Source organism: Marmota marmota, unplaced genomic scaffold (genome assembly GCF_001458135.2).
Source record: "Marmota marmota marmota unplaced genomic scaffold, marMar, whole genome shotgun sequence".
NCBI classification, from domain to species: Eukaryota; Metazoa; Chordata; class Mammalia; order Rodentia; family Sciuridae; genus Marmota; species Marmota marmota.
In genome coordinates this window covers 766,531-782,850 of record NW_025999932.1, presented here as the reverse complement: position 1 = coordinate 782,850, position 16,320 = coordinate 766,531, and the positions used below count along the sequence as shown (strand labels likewise).

The 16,320-nt window shown below is 62.4% G+C and overlaps 1 protein-coding gene across 15 annotated transcripts in view; it reads left to right on the top strand.

The window, feature by feature from the left end:
* Mcf2l (MCF.2 cell line derived transforming sequence like) overlaps positions 1–16,320 on the top strand; it is a 91,191-nt gene that overhangs the window by 38,400 nt on the left and 36,471 nt on the right. For 14 of the 15 annotated variants that reach the window (XM_048800599.1, XM_048800598.1, XM_048800586.1 and 11 more), the window contains exons 2-4: positions 148–231; positions 6,706–6,820; positions 14,227–14,317. In XM_048800599.1, coding sequence (XP_048656556.1) covers positions 148–231; positions 6,706–6,820; positions 14,227–14,317 — 290 coding nt within the window. Of the gene's footprint in view, positions 1–147; positions 232–6,705; positions 6,821–13,604; positions 13,857–14,226; positions 14,318–16,320 lie in introns of those variants that run through there. The other variant, XM_048800595.1, reaches the window with a different exon arrangement.

Genomic DNA, 16,320 nt, shown 5'->3' with positions numbered 1-16,320 from the left:
CTGTGCCTCTCTGCCTCTTGTGCACCTTTGAAACAGAGGGCGACTCGCCAGCCTTTCTCCTCCCCGGGAGTGTGCGGCAGGGGCTGGCCGGCAGGACCCTGGGGCGCGGGCAGGGCTTCCTCCAGTGACCGTGTCTCTCTCCCTCAGATGAGATCATGCACCAGGACATCGTGCCGCTCTGCGCTGCGGACATCCAAGAGCAGCTCAAGAGGCGCTTCGCTTACCTGTCAGGTGAGTGCAGGAGCCAGGGCTGTGCCGCGGGCTCCTGGGCCCTGGCGCTGGCTCCGCGGGTTGGAACTGGTCGTGGTGCCAGGGACCTTCAGCCTGCGCCGGTTCCACTGTGATGGGAGGTGGGCAGCTGTGTAGGGTCTGTTCTCTGTGGCCTGTAACACAACGCCTGAGGCGGGGCATTCAGGAAGAAAAGAGGCTCCTTTTGGCTCTGTGTTCTGGAGGTGCGAGGTCCGGTCACCGCTGGTGATGGCCCTGCTGGCAGAGCCCCGAGGCACCCCGGGGGTCACAGGGTGACCTGGAGCCCGTATCGGCCATCCGTGTCTGGGCTCTCCCTCTTCCTGACCACGGACTCCACCCTGACCCTCCCAAAGGCCCAGCTTTCTCCTCTTCACACCTCACAGTGGGACTAAATCCCAACTCGAAGCCTCAGGGGACAATGAAACCAGATCCAACCAGAGCCATCGGTGCCTGGAAGTGCTCGGGACTCAGGCCTCCTGCCACCTGGGCCTTCCGGTGACGCGGCCCAACAGGTGGACAGATGGTCGCTCGGCAGGTGGGTGTGCTGTCCTCAGCCACCTGCTGCCCCTCAGCCTCCACGTTAGCCAGCAGTGACCTCTGCCCTGGCCAAGCAGCAGCCTAGGGGACATGGCCACCTCCATCCAGCAGGCCAGCACTCACCCAGCCTCATGATGACGCTCCTGCAGCCAGGCTCCAGAGACCTGCAGGTGCAAGAGCACCCGCAGTGGGGACACTGCCCTTTGGCCTGGACAGTCCCTCTGCCCAGACCAATTCAGAAAAATGGTGCCTGACATCAGCTCTCCTTGTGCCACCAGCTGGGGTCCTGCCCGAGAGTGAGGAGCTTCCAGGGCTTGTACCCCGACTCAGCCACGGGGGTCTTTGTGTACCCCAGGACCAGCCCCAGCCCCACTTCCTTGACTCACTTGCCTGTCCCTACGGCCAGGCTTTGCAGTGCTGCCTCAGACACGGGGCCCAGGGAGCCTGTGGTGGCCAGCAGCATGGCGGAGGGCAGCACGGAGCCTCCGAGGAGATCAGTGGTGCCCAAGGCTGGTCACTGCTCCCAGTGAGAAGTGAGGGCCTGTTGAAGGGTGGGGCCCCAACAGGATGGGCCCTGGTGCAGGGCCAAGCAGTAGAGGCTCATAAGTTGCGTGGCCCCCTTTCTCCACCCAGTCAGGACCCAGGAAGGTCCCAGACAGATGTGGCCACCCCAGCCTGGACTGCTGGCTTGACTGAACATGAGCTTCGACGCCCCCATAGGGTGGTCTTGGTGCCTGGGGAGGCTGGGTCCTGGGAGGCCCCACTGCATGTCACACAGCTCCCCAGAGTTCAGCACCAGCCAGGGCCCGAGGTGCCTAGGCAGATGAAATTAAGGTCCCCGTTCTTGGTGTGCCTGACCTGGTCAGCTGAGCCCTCAGGACCAGGCTTCTCCTGGAACAAGGGATTCCACCAGCAGGATTCACACAGGGGAGGTCCTCTGAATCTGCAGTTAAGTGTCTAGTGCTGTCCCTGCCCCGCCCCCACGTAGGCCACCTGGGTCTTCATGCCCTTAACCGTCACTGTGGGCGTCCCCTCCCACGCCCATTCATAGGAAATCCGGGCGTGTCGCCTGACGGTCACGGCCGAGCCACGTCTGTCCTGGACCAGGCCCACCCATGGCAGGCCTCCCGCTTCTGCCCTTCCAGGGTGTGGTCTGGCTGCCCACACCGTACCGTCCAGTCATCTGGGGTTGGAAATATGGCAGAAATGAAACTAAATCACCGTCTGCTAGACATCTAGAGCTCCCGGGGTAGGATTCTGTACTTTGTGTTTCTCCTCTGCTGTGGATCGGAAATTGGGTTTGAAATTCGCTCACAGTATCAGCCACACAAGTCGGTCTCCTTAAAAGCTGTCCCCTGCAGACCCTGCCCTTGAGCCGCAGGTCAGCACCCCCGACAGCTCAGCCGCCCTTGGAGGCCTTCTGTGGGAGGGGATCGCTCCACCCCACGCCCCAGGCTGGTGGGCCTCCTGCAGCACACCTGTCTCTGGGCTGGAGCGCTGCCGCCCCGCGGGGGGTCTTTGCTGGGAGTCGCCGCCGTTCACAATCCCCCTCCCGCTTCCTCTTTGCCTAGTGATCCAGGTTTTCGTGGAGCTGGGCTGAAGTGCTCAGCTGTGCTGAGGGCTCCCGGGAGGCCCCGGGTTCCACCCACCCTGCAGCAGACCCTCAATCCTTTAGGGGTTCACAGCAAGCACAGACCCCACTGCTGACACCCAAGTCATCCAGGGGTGCATCCCTGCTCTTGGGGACCCAAGTCGACAGAGGCGACTCGGGTGGCTGGGGAGCCAGCTGCCTGCAGAGACTCAGATCAGTGCAAGTGGGCTGCCGCCTTGCTCTGGGTCTGAGTGGGGAAGAGCATCTTGGGGAAGGGGTGTGGGGCAGGAAAGCGGCTCACTGAGAGAGACGAGAAACACCTTCCAGGAAACCTCCTGCACTGCCCACCTCCCACTACGCGGGACCAACCACTGGTGGGGTCACAGCTGCAGGACCCACTACCCACCCCCCCGCAGCCCCTGTGAACCTGCTGCACAGGCCCAGGCCTTCACACCGGAGCCTGTAGGGGGCACTCCAGGTCAGCCCGAGCCCGGCCAGGGAGCCAGACTTCTTCCTTCCCGCCGCCGGCCGAGACACCGCGTCAGACTCCCACCTCCAGCACTGAGAGAGACCAGCTGCAGGTGGAGGATTTCTGTTACAGCAGCCCAAAGAGACAGAGTGCAGAAGCCCTCCTCTGGGCGTGAGTCCCCCACGGGGAGTGTTCCTGAGCTTCGGATGCCTCTGTGCCCGCCGTGTGCCCGCCGGTGTCCGCCATGAGACCAGGTCTCCTGTCTCGCTGGAGACCCTCCCAGCCGTTGGCAACCCCGAGGCAGGTGTGAGGGGAGTGGATCTCGCGGATGTTCCTGAGCACCTGCTGGAGGGCATGGTAGATTTTCAGAGGTAAAGAGAACAGGCAGAACCACATTTGGGCCGCTGCCCTGCGGAGCCGTCTCTGAAGAGTGAGGATGGCAGCACACACCCAGGTCTCTGCTGGGCTGGCGTCCACAGTCGTCCAGGTTCCTGAGCGAGCCGCCCGGCGCCAAGACCCCTGAGGCCCGCTCCTCGGAGCCTCTCGCCACGGAGGGTGTGAGTGCGCGAGGGCCTGTCCCGCCCTGCTGGATGCGCCTGCAGACGGGTGGCTGGACAACAGAAGCTTGCCCCTGGTGCTTCTGGAGACTGGAAGGGCGGGCCCCGGCCCGGCGCCGGGCAGCTGTGTTCTGCTGAGGGCCCACGTCCAAGCCTGCACCCTGCTCACTGTGGCCTTGTGGGATGGACAGTGAGCCAGAGCAGCCTGTAAGGGGAGAGACTGCAGCTCCCCTGCAGGGCCCCGTCCTCGTCACCACAGCCTCCCAAAGGGCCACCTCGTATCATCAGCCTGGGGTCGGCCCCGAGAGCCTGCAGAGCACAGGCATGTCACCCACAATGGCCTGAGTGCAGGAGGGCGTGCAGGAATGACGGGTGTGCCCAGGGACAGGGTCACCTGCCCGAGGCTCGCTGCCGGTGGCCAGGCTTGTGCTGGACCCAGGCACCTAACACCAGCCTCCCTCCTGGCCCACCCGGGAGAACAGCTTTCCCTCCCGCAGGGCTGTTACTGCGTCTGCACCTCTCACACGTGGGCCCTTCCAGAGGCCAGAGCTACCCGGCGGGAGAGGCCGGCCAGGAATGAAAACAGAAAGCACCCTAGAGTTGAACCGAGGACGTGCCTCTGCAGGGGAGCCCGTTCCCTGCTGTCAGGGGAGGTGGGTTTCAGCCACCTCTGCCACCAGAAAGTGGGTGTGGGCTCCGGGGACAGGGCACCAGGGTTGGTGTGTAGGTGTGCCGAGCCCCGTCTGGAGGGTGGCTGCAGATGACGGGGCCCTGACACCCGTGGGCAGCTCTTGCTTCAGCCACACAGGAGGGACCTCTGTGCCCCTCTGGGCTGCCTGCCCAGGGTCCCAGCTCTCCTGTGGCCTGTATCTCAGAACTGGTGGCCAGGCCCTGACTCCCAGTTGGAGCCCAGTGTCTACCTGCCACTCACCTGGAGGTCCCCGAGCTCTGGGGCTGGCTTTCTGAATCACGTGGAAAGACCTAGAAAGACCACAGCTTCCACTCTCGCCTCAGTAAGGAGCAGGGGCTTCACTTCCCATCAAAGCTGAGACTGTGGTCCAAAGCTACGTCGGTTTCCAAGAGACCCTGGCCCATCGAGATGGGGTCAGCTCTGTCAGGCAGCTGATCTGGCCTGCAACCCTGAGTGAAGAAACTAAGACAGCCAAGCACGGTCTTTCACAGAGGGAGAGGAGGCCAGCCTGGGAAGTGCCCACCTGGCCTGCAGCTCCCAGTGGCCTGTGGGGGAGCACAGCCCTGGAGGCTCCCAGCAGGACGGAGCTGCTGCTCCCTCACGGGGAGCCTGGGCCCAGCCAGTTGCATTGGGCCTTTGCAACTTCAGGTAGAGTGACGAGCATGGCCCACCCTCACCTGCACCCAGGTGAAGGCCAGCACATAAGACAGACAGAGGGACTTGAAATTTGTCACCACCCAGCACTCGGACACCAGCCCTGCAGGAGCTGCCCACCAGACAGAAAGTCTGTTCCCTTAAAGGGTCGTCTCAGGGCCCTGCCACCCCTGTGTCCAGCTGTGCAGAGCGGGGCCTCAGTGCAGTGTGGGATTCCGAGCCGGTGGAGGCCAGAGTCCCCTCCCACTGTCCTCGGCTCTCCCACAGACATGGAGGCCTGTCCATTCCTGCAGCTTCCCATCCAGTCCCACTTGTAGGACAGCAAAGGGCAGGTGTGGGCCAGACGCCCTGGGACCCGGGACTCACCTTGGTCCAGAGCACTCCTTCCTAACCGGGAAGTCGCCGCCACCGCCTGATGGTCGTGGTGCTGTGTGGTCACCCTCCTCTGCAGGAGCTGGCCCTGAGGAGGTCTCAGCGTCGCAGGCACTCAGCCCGCAGCGAGAGGGAGTGAGAACCTGAGAGTGTCGGGAGAGGGCTGGGCCGCTCCGCCAGGCCGTGGGTGCCCTGTGGCCTGGGGACAGGGCAGGGAGCTGAGTGCCTTGGGTGTGCTGAGTGGCGAGGGCGGGGGGGCTGGCGGCTTGGACCCTCCAGGTTCAAGCTGCAGGGCTGAGCTGTGGGGACGCCTTGCTCCCATTGGTTGGACGCTGGGCTCAGCCCTCTGGGCGGTGACAGGGCAGCACCCGGACCCCACACAAGGGCGTTCATGGTCAAGGCAGGAAGGCCTGGGCCGAAGTTGTAGAGGGACCATGTCCTGCTGAGGGGCAAGGCTGCTGTGCTGAGGACACTCGAGGGGCACTGACACATGGCCGCAGAGACCTGTGGGGATGAGAGGCCCAGAGGCCAGGAAAGGAGGCCTCCAGGCCCCGCACGGTGGCGTCCGTGAGGGTGTGGGGGCAGGGTTGGCAGGGATGAGGATGGTGATAGACACCACTGTCCATCTCTCCCTGCCGCACGTGCCCTGGAGTGCCACATGGACAGGTCACTGTGTCTCCAGGTGGGGACATGGTGGTGGCGGCATGCCTGGTTCTCATGAGAGCAGAGCTCTCCCAACCCAGCCTGAGCAGTCCCATGCCCGCCTGCTTGTGGGGTGACCACTGTAACATCCTTGGCAATCAGGATGGGCCGAGCTGTGCTGGCCAGGGCACTCACTGGGCTTCGCCCACTGCCCTGGGCCTGGCTCGCACACGGGCTCTTCCCTGTCCTTCCTCGAAGCCCTCCCTCCCAGGGTGCCTCCTCACAGCATGTGGCCCAGGCTGCTGCCTGTTCCTTGAGTCCTGAGAGAGAGGGTGGCGCTGGCTCTGGGTCACACAGCATCACTTCTGCCTGTCCTGTGGGCCAAGCTCGACCCCCAAGGACTGTGGCCCCCGTGGTGGAACCCCGCCTCCATGGCAGCAGCCACAGGTGGACACGACGTTCACATGCGGTAGAGCCTCCCACACTGAATTGCTGAGACTCTGAACAGGAGAGAAGCTACAGATGCCACAGCCCAACAGTCAGAAAGTCCCTGGGACACACCTGGTGTGTGTCATGTGACTGCTGGGCCTGCAGAGCTGTGGGCTCTGCGTTTGGAAAAGCAGGTACAAACACATCCATTCAAGTGAGACAACTGGCAGGACAGGCCAGAGGACGTGGCAGGGATGTTCCAGTGGTCACCCCAGCAGAAAATAGTGCACATCTGCTTTAGTGCATCTGCTTCTCTGTGCCTTCTGCTTTTGGTCCCCTGGGCGATCTGCCTTTGGTCCCCCGTGCCATCTGCATGTCTTTGACACTGAGAAGATCAGCCGGCCGTTCACCCAAGAGGGTACTTGAGACGGGGCACTCTGCAGGGGCTGGGGGCTGGTGGGGAGGGCTGGGCAGCCCAGGCCCTGCTGAGTACCTGCCTTTGGTCTCTCCCCAGGTGGGCGGGGACAGGACGGAAGTCCAGTCATCACCTTCCCCGACTACCCGGCCTTCAGCGAGATCCCGGACAAGGAGTTCCAGAGTGTCATGACCTACCTCACCAGCATCCCCAGGTGCGTGCTCAAGGCCAGGCCTGCTCTTGGTGAGGTCGGCCCTCTTGTTCCACCCCAGGAGGTGAGGAAGGGTCAGCGTCCCTGCAAGGATGACCCTGTTGTCGAGACCCCTGTCGACTCTGAGAGGGGAGAGAGCTTTGTCAGGGAAGGGGTCCGGGGGGTTTAGGGTCTCCACTGAGGCCTGGCAGGTCAGGGCAGTGGTCGCTACCCCAGGGCCACTGTCCTTTGCACAGGATCCCCTTGGAGGACACTTGTCCAAAGTCAGGGCAGGCACCAGACCCTGGCCAAGGGCAATGGGCATCTCCAGGGCCTCAGGCAGACTGTGGACATCGTCAGCTGTTGCCTGTCGGAACCCTGGACCCCGTGCTGGATGACCATAGGGGTCCCCTGGGCAGGACGATGTGCTCCTCCCTTGTGAAGCAGATGCTGGGGGGCGCTCAGCCCATGGGCAAGAGGGCACCCTTTGCTCTGCTGTCTCTGAAGTCAGTGGTCCCAGCCCAGGAGCCAGGCCAGGCTGGGGCAGGAGGATCAAGGTCAAGGCCAGCCTCAGCAACTCAGGGAGACCCTGTCTCAAAATCAGAAATAAAAGGCTGGGGGTGTGGCTCGGTGGTAATGCACCCCTGGGTTCAGACCCCGGTACCAAAAAACAGTACCTGCTTTTGTGGTCCGGTGCTGGTCGCCGGGAGCTCGGGATTCAGCGGGATCCGTCCTCACCTGGGTCCTGAAGGTCGTGGGCGGGGTGGCGAGCAGTAGCTTCTCCCTGTGGCCAGTAGAGGGAGGAGCCCCTGGGGCAGGGAGTCAGGCTGCCCCGTCCCCTGGATTTGACCTTGGCCCTTTCCTTGCTGGACCTGCCCCGGCCAGGCTCCGTCTCAGTCGCCCTGGGGCTGACCGTTTCCTCACAGTTTTCTAATCCTGACAATGATGCCCCCTGTGCCCAGCCACCAGGCCCGCGGGTGACTATGGCACCCGGGAATGGGGGCAGAGGCCGTGGTGCAGGAGGAGGACAAGAGCACACACACACACAGACCCGCTGAGGCCCGCACCAGCCCGGAGTGCAGCTGCCCGGGCCGCTGCTCGGATGTCACCCGTCCCCAGAGCCTCGCTTCCCAGGCCACCCTGGGAGTCTTCCTGTCTTCCTCTCCTGCTGTGACACAGCACTTGTCCTGAGATGCTCCAGGGTGGACCCTGACCCTGCCTCTGTGTACGGGGTCCAGAGCCTGCCAGGTCCTGGCCACCCACCGCACCTCCCTCAGGGGTCTCGGAGCCCCTGGATGGAGACACGCCTCGGCCTCTCTGCTGTGACATTCCTGCTCCTGCTGCCCAGCCCAGCTGGCAGCTCCTCAGGCCTGTGGCTGGCAAGGACTGGGCTGCGTCCAGCCAAGGCGGTCTGCTGTCGGCACTGTCCCAATAACAGGTGGAGCGAGCACCTCCTGGCCTGCAGGGCTGGGGAGCAGGTGCAGGCCTTCCGCGGATGTTTGCAGGACACACGACTTCAGACAGCAGCGCATGCAGAGCCAGCCTCCAACAGGGCCTCCTGGCCTCACCCCACACGACTGACCCAAGCACTGTCTCCAAGTCCGATCCTTCAGCCTCAGTCAGCCCCCTCCCCAACTCTTTTCACACACCTGGTCCCCAGGGGACAGGCCAGCAGCCAAGTGCTGAGCGCAGCTTCCAAGAAACTGGCCAGGGGCTGAAATCCAGGGGACACATAAGCAGGGCTCACTTCCTGAGGGTGTGTGGGGTGCTTGTGTGGGTTTGTGTGTGGGATGCAGTGTGAATGTGTGGGGTACAAGTGTGTGAGTGTGATTGTGCAGTCCACAACGTGAGGAGCATTGTGTGGTGGCTGCCAGGTGTGAGTTCGCGTGTGGGAGTTTGTGTGCATTCTTGGGGTTCCTACGTGAGGTATGTTTAAGCTTCATGGGGTGTATGAGTATGTGGACCAGGGTTCCCAAGACGCCGAGACAAGGTGTGGGGCAGGTGTGGTGCGCTACAGGTGGACCAGGGTCCCCGTGCCCCTGAGAGCTAGGTGTGGGGCAGGTGTGGTGCTCTACAGGTGGACCAGGGTCCCCGTGCCCCTGAGAGCTAGGTGTGGGGCAGGTGTGGTGCTCTACAGGTGGACCAGGGTCCCCGTGCCCCTGAGAGCTAGGTGTGGGGCAGGTGTGGTGCTCTACAGGTGGACCAGGGTCCCCGTGCCCCTGAGAGCTAGGTGTGGGGCAGGTGTGGTGCTCTACAGGTGGACCAGGGTCCCCGTGCCCCTGAGAGCTAGGTGTGGGGCAGGTGTGGTGCTCTACAGGTGGACCAGGGTCCCCGTGCCCCTGAGAGCTAGGTGTGGGGCAGGTGTGGTGCTCTACAGGTGGACCAGGGTCCCCGTGCCCCTGAGAGCTAGGTGTGGGGCAGGTGTGGTGCTCTACAGGTGGACCAGGGTCCCCGTGCCCCTGAGAGCTAGGTGTGGGGCAGGTGTGGTGCTCTACAGGTGGACCAGGGTCCCCGTGCCCCTGAGAGCTAGGTGTGGGGCAGGTGTGGTGCTCTACAGGTGGACCAGGGTCCCCGTGCCCCTGAGAGCTAGGTGTGGGGCAGGTGTGGTGCTCTACAGGTGGACCAGGGTCCCCGTGCCCCTGAGAGCTAGGTGTGGGGCAGGTGTGGTGCTCTACAGGTGGACCAGGGTCCCCGTGCCCCTGAGAGCTAGGTGTGGGGCAGGTGTGGTGCTCTACAGGTGGACCAGGGTCCCCGTGCCCCTGAGAGCTAGGTGTGGGGCAGGTGTGGTGCTCTACAGGTGGACCAGGGTCCCCGTGCCCCTGAGAGCTAGGTGTGGGGCAGGTGTGATGCTCTACAGGTGGACCAGGGTCCCCATGCCCCTGAGAGCTTTGTCCCCCATACTGTGTCCTGGGTACATTGCCACGCTGTGCATGAGTCTTGACTTCTCTGGTGTACTCCCCTGAGACTTTGTCACACACCCCTGACACACTCACTCATACTTGCTTACACTCACATGCACACACCCCACCTTTTGGGTGGGCAGTCACGGAATTCGAGCTGAGCTATACGTATCAATGACCTCCAATGAAATTGGCCTTGGTCTTGCAGCCCCTGGTGGACAGATGACCTGACTTAGGGCACCACGATGTCAACCAGGCTCCGCCGGATGGTGATCCTCAGGGCAGAGGCCTCTGAGCACCCCGAGGCCTGGTCAGGGAAAGTCCCTGGAGTCTCCAGACCCTGTTCCCTCTGGTGGTGGCAGCCTCTTCCCCAGGAGGCTGTGCCGCCCTTCACCCTGAGGGCACAGCTAAGCATGGCAGTTGCCAGAAGTCCTGTGACTGTGTTGGTTGGATCACTAGGGCACACTCCCTATCTTGGCAGTGTTGATTCAGAGCACTGCAGAGAGAGAATCTGATCAGAGACAGGCACAACAATGAATCACCTGAAGGCACATTCAGTGCGAGGCCCAGGAGGCAGATGGTGACATCAGGGGTCACCCCCATTCACAAAAGCCGATCCTCCACCTTCCAAGTGGCTCTGGGTGAGGTGCAGGCACACACACACCATGAGTGCACAGAGGCACATACACATGCCTGCTCATGCATGCACACACGCCCACATGTAAGTGCTTGCACTCAGGCACACTGTGCGCACAGACGCAGTCATGCCGGTGCACACACCTGCCCACACACCTCATGCACCGCAGTGTGCTCCCTGTGGAAGAGACAGGTGGGATGTGGGTCAGACTCCGGGCTCCCCAACAGGATGTGGGTTGTGCTCCAAAACCTTTCTGGGGTCATCCTGGCTCCCCCCTGTTCCACTGCCCTCTGGCCACCTGAAGTGTCCTGCCTCTAGCCTACCCACCAAGCTTCAGAATATCCAGAGCTTGGGCCCCAAGGTGCACCTGACTTCTTGCTGTGGACACACCTTCTGATTGAATTTCCAACCAACTCCTGACCGTGAGGGGTGAGAGCTGGGGTGGAGGTAAATCCCGCCTCACCTCCCGCGTCCCCTGCAGCAACTACCACAATTGCTGGTCAAGGTGAAGACCTCAGTCCACCCATGTGTGGTGCCTGATGTCACCTTCTGGAGATGTCCATCCTTCAGCCCTCCGTGGGCGTCCCTCAGAGCCAGCATCTGCCCTAGTTCCTGCGGCAGCTGCAGGACATGCTACAGGCAGACAGGCCCAGTCCACCTGGCCTGTGCCCTGTCCCCTGGGATCTCATGACCCACTCTTCACAGTCAGGAGTGCTGCTGTAAGGAAGGGCAGCTCCTGGATTCAGTGGGTTTCCCCTTCTGTTGGTGGGACTGTACCCCATTGGTGACAGTTCCTGAATGTCTGGCCAGGCGGTCCCCAAGTCCACTCCACTGTGTGATCCAGTGTGTTGAGTACAACCCTGCTCACCTGGTGTCCCTGGCCCTGGAGCTCCGTGGAGAGCTCAGTGCCCCAGGGCCTGCTTCCCACAGCACTGGGGGACCTGCGGATGGGGGCACCCCACATGAGAACCCTTCCCCAGCTCTCCTCCTGGGCAGCACTTTAGACCTCAGGTAGGGTAGCACCTTTGATTCATGGAGGCCAGTGCTCCCAAGCACCAGGGACCCTCAGGAGCATCCTGGAGACCTTTCAGTCCCCATCCCACTGCCAAGTGACCACCTCCCACAGGTCCCAACTCTGTGGCTACATGGTCTTGTCCCTGGGCCCTGCCTCAGCTGCCTCCTCTCACCTCCTCGTTCCCCTTTGCCGTCGACCTAGTGACCACAAGCCAGCAGGACAGCCACTGACCACACATGGCCTTCAGCTCTAAAGTGAAATGTGATGCCCGTGCTCTGTGGGGCTCTGTTTCAGAGCACCTGTGGCCAGGGGCTCTGTGTGAGTGGCCATGGTCTGTGGCATGGCCATCTCAACAGCCACCACCGTCACCGTTGGAGGTGTTGCCAGAGCTTGCCCTCCTGGCCCCTTCCCCCAGAGGAGAGCCACTGCCGTCACCTGCTGGAGACACTGGTGTCCTGCTGCCGCGGAGCGGTGGAGATGTGGGTTGGCCTAGGCAGCCCTTCCCGCTGGCCCCTCCCCAGCCCAGGCTGCCCCGCCAGCCGGCTGTCCTGCTGGTGGCAGGTGGGAGCCTCCAGGGTGGAGAGGAGTCACCGCAGCCTAGGCAGGAGCCGGCCAGCAGCCTCTGCAGGTGTGGCTATGGGGGGGCACACGGCCTTGCTCCTCAGTCTGTTTCTTCTTTGGGCTGGTGCACAGCTGGTCTGGGCGGCACGGGCAGAAGGGCAGGGTTCAGGCCCTGTGAGTCTGTGGACAGGTCTTAGGAGGCCTTCCTTGGGGTGATGGTGCGTCCGGGGGCTGCGAACGAGTGCAGGGCAGACAGCCAGAGGGCTGGACGGCCCGTCAGGCTCCTGCACACAGTGAGGCCTCTGATTCTTTGGCCACTTCTAATTGGAAAGAAAGGTGGTATTCAGCCCATTCGCTGCCCAGGGACTGTGGGCTTAGTGCTCTCCTTCTCAGGGAATTCTCCTCTCCCGCCTTGTCAGCCAGAGAGTATAGCATCACCTCAGCGCATGGGGTGTCCGAGGCCCCTGGGCCCTCTCCCACCCTACAGCCTGCCGACTGGCACTCCCCCAGTGCCTGGCCAGGCAGGGCCCACAGAAGACCCTGCACAGCTCCGCATGAGTGACATATGCCTTCCAGGTAGGGACCAGGGAGGGAACTTCTCTGTAGCCTTGTGGCTTCCAGGCCCTGTGTATGGGGCCCCACCCCATGGCCCGTGCCCTTCCTGGGCAAGCCCTCCCTGGCCTCCCCTCCGGCTCCTTTCTTCCAGGAGACGAAGCTCAGTGCCCACCCGGGTACGGCTCCCTGTGCCCCTGTGCTGGAATCCCTGGTCTCTGACCTCCCACTGAGGACCTGGGCCCTGGGCTGTGGCTGCCAGGCCCCGGCTAGTTCCCCACTCTTGCTGTCTGGCTTTGGGGTGCAGGCTTCTCTGTGCCTCAGTATCTCCCCCTATCGATGGTGAAGACACCTGAGGGAGTCTGTGTGCAGGGCTGACGGCCTCCTCACTGTTGTCACCAAGGGGCTTGGACATGTTGACTTTGGCTGAATGTCTCCCTCCACGAAGCCCCTGCCTAGCCCCCATCTCTGGATGAAGTGGGTCCCCCTACTCCCCATTGGGTCCTGCAGCAAATGCAGCTGGGCAGGCCTTGGGAAATGTGAAGCCCCAGTGTCCACCCCCATGTCTGGCTGCCCTGTGCCTGTGGCTCCTGCCCACCACTACCACACCAGACCTGAGGCCGGCAGAGCTGGAGGAGATGGGCCTTAGAGGCCAGAGCAGGGAGGGGGTCTGTCCTGACTCCATTGCTCCACGGACCCTCCCAGTGGAACCAGCCGGGCCCCAGGCTGTTGAGCCACCAGCAGCAGAGGAGCTATTTTGAGTAAAGCTCATGTTTATTCATGTGTCACTGAGCCAAACTGCCCTCCACACGTGCAGCCCACACCACCAGCCTGGCGTGAGCAGTCACAGGGTGGACCGTGCTTCATGCCCCACAGTCAGGGCGTCATATCCGGGCATCAGAGGATCTTCACAGAGTGCCGCATGCAGAGCACCCCACGGCCTGCACGTTAGAGCGTCCTATGGAGCTGTTTCCCCAACTCCCGTAAGCGGCTGGCTTGGGCATGTTCAGAGACGTGGGAATTAGCAATTCGAGTCGGTGCCTTCTGCCGGCCTGCCTTCTTCCTTCCTGCTGTGGATTGGCTGCGCCGGCAGCTGCTGGCACCACACAATTGGCTTGGTGAGAAGTCACAACGGAGGCAGAGCTCCCACACTGTGACTCAGGCTCCTGCCGGGCGGAGCGGAGGGCCGGGAGGCGCTGCACCAGGAACGTTGTCCTCTTCACCACCGATGCTGCTGCAGAGGGCGAGTGCCCGCATCGCACTCCCGGCAGAGGCCCTCGAGCCTCCCGAAGCCTCAGGGCTTTTCTCCCAAGGTCCCAGTGGTGCTGTTGGGAGTGACTGTTTAACGTGGACCGACACAGGGACCTCTGATGCTAGGACGCGTGGGATGTACAGGTCCTAAAACTTGCTTTGAGGGTTTCGTCAGCTGGCCACCCAGGAAAAGACGATGACCAGCTCTTATGGGCCCTAAAGTGCCCAGCCCCAGGAAGACGGCTGTGCGTGTGCTTGAGCTGACATGTCTGTGTCAGGCAGGAGGCGCCAACACTGTCCTTTTCAGACAGGAGCGAGTGTGGGAGAGTGCAGACGGGCTGCACGGGCCCCTGGACACCTGCGCCCTGCCGCAGGCCCCCTGGCATGCACTTGACCCTGCCACGGCAGTGGCTCAGGATTCTAGGAGGGTCACTCGCTGTGAGGCTCCCGGGAGGCTACGTGGGCAGCGAGGCTCCCGCCTGCTCTCGCTAACTGCAGCTGTCTCTCCTCTCAGCCTACAGGATGCAGGCATTGGATTCATCCTGGTGATAGACCGAAGGCAGGACAAATGGACCTCCGTGAAGGCGTCGGTCCTGCGGATAGCCGTAAGTGCTCTGCCTCAGTCCTGGCCAGGGGCCAGCACCCTGCCCTCTGCAGTCCATGCTCTGATGCTTGGTGAAGTGGGAGGGCTCAGCAGTGGGTGGCTGGCTAGCAGGTCCAGCACAGAGTGGGCTGAGCCAGCACTGAGCCCACAAGGGCTCCAGAGATGCCGGGCGTGTGTGTGTGCGTGTGTGTGTATGTGTGTGTGTGTGTCTTCTTTCTCAAATGGCTGGCTCTTAGGGGCTTTTTTAGAATTGCACTAACTCGTAAGTGGAGCACAAAAGTCCTGAACAGGCAGATGGCTGAGTACCACAGCCTCCAGGACAGAAGTTGGAGAGTGTACTGACCTCTTTCTAGGTGACTCTTTCCCACCAGGCTCTTGGTTCCTTAGCTCACACACCAAAGGCCTTAGCTTTCCTCAGCAACCCACCCTGCACTCGGGGGTCCACCTTCACTCCAGGGCTCACAGGCAGGTTCTGAGCGCTCCCTCCACAGCAGAGAAGCCTGTAGCAGGCTCTCTAGAGGCACAGACGGAGTCGGAGAAAGCCCCTGGGTCGTGTTTCCCGCCACCACCCACCAGCTCAGTCCGGGTACTTCTTCTGAGCTGAGTCCACCCACACTACTTTCTACAGCTGCAAGGGACCCAAAAAGTTTGGTTGTCTGCCAGCAGGGTGCCCAGAGCAGGCTCCCAGGCCTCTCCAGAGGCCTGCGCTCTCTGGGTCCAACCCTCCTGGCACCCCGCTCTGGGTTTCGCACCCACGACATCCGTGGTGCTGGCCTCGTGGGCTGCCGCGCTGGGTTCTGGTGCTTCAGAGGGACGAGCCCCTGACCACAGATGACCTCGGGGTTCCACCTGTAAGGAGAATGAAGGGTTGGGGCCTTTCTCTAATCACAGCCACTGGTCTGGGGCCAGCCCTGGCTCTGAGGAGGTCCCTGGAGGGCAAGCCCCCCCCCCCGACCCTACCTGTTCTGCCCGTGCGGCCACTTGTCTACAGCGGGGTCTTACGTAATCAGCCCCTCCCAGCTCCCACAGCCCAGAGGTCTGGACAGGGCTTCTGTGAGCACCAGTTCACAGCCCGCATCCATTTCACCATCTCAGACCTCAGGTGCGTCTGTGCACGCCGCCGCAGCAGGCCATTCTGAACTCCGAGGCAGGCCCGGGGTTGGCCAGTCCTGGGTCAGGCACCACGAGGTCCCCAGTTAGGGGTGCCGGTGTTCCCAGGGAAGTCCACGCTGGCGAGGGAGTGCCTCCACCTGGTCAACCCCGCTGGTGTAAATGACCATAAGACTTGTCCCAACGTGATGTGGGCAGAGTCGGCAGGTTGCCCTGACATCCCTGGGGCAGGACAGCCCGGTGGGCGCATTCCTGCTCATGCCCGCATGGGTACCAGGCCTCCACCCGCTGGTGTACAGGGTGTCCCCACACCCCTGCCCGCCTGGCTCCTCCTTACCCTTCCCACAGCACCTCCCCAGGTGCTCCCAGCACCCCCTGGGCCCTACCTTCTGTAGACGCCTGCACACCTGCATGGGCCCTATGGAGGCCTGACGGCAGCCGTGTGTTGTCCTGGGTCGATGTTAGGAAGTCCCCAGTACGAGGCTGGTGTTCTGAACATACAGGAATCTTTTAGAAACAGGCCGCCTGGGCTTCTGTGCAGCTGAGCGCCCTGGCCGGGTGCTGAGCTCTGGCACAGGATGAGCTCAGCTGCTTCCCGCCTTGAGCTCGTGATAGGTGCACTCCGGAAGCAACCTGGCTCATCTTTGAAACTTTGTTTTGGAAAATCATAACTGAAAAGTTACTATTCGGGCTTTTTTTATTTGTTTTTGCACCATAAAAACACGGATTCTTCCCAGCATTCACAGGCACTGTCTTGGGTAGTGCAGAAGGCAGCTTTTCCCCAGCAAGACCGTCCGGAGGGAAGTGCAGGGCTGTGCTGGTGCAGGTGTCGTGCACCAGAGCGCATTCTGAGTCCCCACCACGCACCATGGAGATGCCGGGGGGGGGGTGGTG